At 59.4% G+C, this 2,276-nt stretch overlaps 1 protein-coding gene across 1 annotated transcript in view; it reads left to right on the forward strand.

Annotated features, from left to right (window-relative positions):
• Positions 1 to 2,276, forward strand: part of ANKRD65 (ankyrin repeat domain 65) — a 6,778-nt gene that overhangs the window by 2,128 nt on the left and 2,374 nt on the right. The window contains exons 2-4 of the mRNA XM_013005336.2: positions 1,577 to 1,701; positions 1,826 to 2,040; positions 2,218 to 2,266. Coding sequence (XP_012860790.1) covers positions 1,577 to 1,701; positions 1,826 to 2,040; positions 2,218 to 2,266 — 389 coding nt within the window. The remainder of the gene's footprint in view (positions 1 to 1,576; positions 1,702 to 1,825; positions 2,041 to 2,217; positions 2,267 to 2,276) is intronic.

The raw sequence follows: 2,276 nt of genomic DNA on the forward strand, positions 1-2,276 counted from the left end.
GATTGTGATAAGAGTTGTATGAGCCCCTAATAAAATGATTTTTTTTTAAAGTCGCGATTTTTTGAAAGGATGCACGACAAGCTAGGGTATCCGGTTTTTGGCTGCCATGTGGCTATTTCGCCAGGATATGAGTTTTATCAATGGTGTCCCGCTTTACCAATGTTAACATCTGGTCACCTAATCCCATCACCACAGTGTCCTTGTAAAGAAGAGAAGAGACACAGACAAAGACAGGAAGGACAGCCGGGTACTGGTGCAGCTACAAGCCTGGGGCCACCCAAAGCTGAGACAAACAAGGAAAGTTCTTGAGCCCACACCCTGAACTTGGCCACGCTCCAGAACTGCGAGACAATAAAGTCCTATTCTTTAAGGCCACCTACCTTGCGGTATTTTGTTATGACTGCCCTAGGAGATACAATCAACGAGGAAGACTAGACTATCAGAAATAAAATAAACAAACACATTTAAAGACCTGGTAAGTGTTGAGAGAGAAACGAGATCAGGGCCAAAAGCTGGGGCCCGTCATCGGTCAAGGTCTTCTCTGGGGATCAGGGTAACTGCGGTGCAGCGGGCCCTTCCAGGGAGAGGAGAGCTTCCTTTTGGGTCTGTCGCTGGGAAGGGCTGCCCTTTGGGGAGGGGGAGAGGCAGAGACTCTGTGGCCCCCGTCTCTGGATGAGAGGCCGAGGGCCAAACACTCAGGACATCCCTGAGACTGGTGGGCCCGAAGGGGCCTGAGCTGGGAATGCTAAGCTGTGCTACTCCTGGTGGGCAGTCACAGGAGGCGGGCTGGGGGAGGGCCTGCAGGAGTTACCCTGGGAATCTTCAGACAGAATGTTGGTCCCGCTGCCCCTGTCTCCTGTTTCTCCTCAGTTCAGCCTGGTCTTGGCTCCAGGCAGGTGGCCATTGGCCCCGGGGGTATGCATGGGGAGGCAGCCTCAGGGCCAGTTCCCATCCACCCACTCCAAGGACCCCAAACCAGGTGACCATCCCCAAAGGCCCAGCTTGGCCCTTCTCTCCCCTGCAGTGTCACAGCCCTCTGCCTCCCTACACACCATGCTGAAGCAAGGTGCCCCACAGGCTGCTCTCCTAGGACCCTCCCTTGGTCCCTCAGTGGCCAGCTCTGTCTCTTTGAAGCTTCTGATGACTTGCCTGAAGCTACTCTCCCAAACCACCCCCACCCCTAAACCAGGTGACTCTCTACTTTCTCATGCCAGGGTTGGTGGCCAGTACTCTGTCCTGCGGCACTTGTGTGAGAAGGAGGTCCCTGTGTTGCCCTGAGAAAGACACCGGGCTCACCATCTAGGTGGTCTCAGCAGCAGGGCCTGAAGAGGTGCAGAAGGGGCTGTGGGGTAGCTGGGGTGGGGGTGGGACAGGTTGGGGCACATCAAAGGCATGCTGGGGGGTGGGGAGCAGCTGGAGAACACAGGTCCTCAGGTGGGCATGTTCCTGCTTGTCCTCCACAACCCCATGGCCTTTGTTTCCTTGGAGAGAGGCTGGGCCTTCCTTTATGCTGCTGGGTAAACAGTGAGGTGGGAGGCAGCTGGGGCCAGCTCTGAGCGCCCCCTCCCTTCTGCAGCTCGGAGACCCAACCCGCCACCTCAAGCCCACAGGGGTTTCCTGAAGAGTAGAATGGAGAGGCCACCCGGCTCAGACAGTACCCCTGGCGGGAGAACAGAGCCTCTGAGCCAGCTGCCTCTGCCAGTAAGTAGGAAGCAAACCCTTTATAGGGCCAGGGCTTGGCTGGGACCCCTGGTTGGGCTGGGGACACCCTGCACTGGGCTCTCTGGGCCTCTGTCGGTGGCAAGGTTCCCCCTGTCCTTCCCAGAATGACCCTCAGCAGCAGACACCACAGAGCTTGGCAGAGGCTGACCTAGAGCGTGAACTGCAGTGGTTGGAGCTGGGCTCTGAGCTAGCCAAGGAAGACCAGAAGGAGGGGGTCCGGGGCCCGCAGGGCTGGGGTCACCTGTCCCAGGCCGTGTGGCAGGGCCAGGCGGGTCTGGTGACCCAGCTGCTGCGGCAGGGGGCCCTAGTGGATGAGAGGTGAGTCCAGCCCAAGGGCTCCCTTTCCAGAGCCATGGGTGGGGGCTGGGGGGGGGGGGCGGGGGCGGGACAGGAGTCTCTTCTCTGGGCAAGGGTCAGGGTCCCTCTGCCCAACTGGAACAAGGTGGGGTGCCCTCCCTGTGCCAGCGCCTCTGCAGCCCCTGTCCCCACCTGCAGGGACGGCGCGGGTCGCAGCCCCCTCCACCTGGCTGTGCTGCGCGGCCACGCGCCCCTGG

This window comes from Echinops telfairi, unplaced genomic scaffold, assembly GCF_000313985.2.
Source record: "Echinops telfairi isolate 266 unplaced genomic scaffold, ASM31398v2 ScPeMD7_7457;HRSCAF=8495, whole genome shotgun sequence".
Classification (NCBI taxonomy): Eukaryota; Metazoa; Chordata; class Mammalia; order Afrosoricida; family Tenrecidae; genus Echinops; species Echinops telfairi.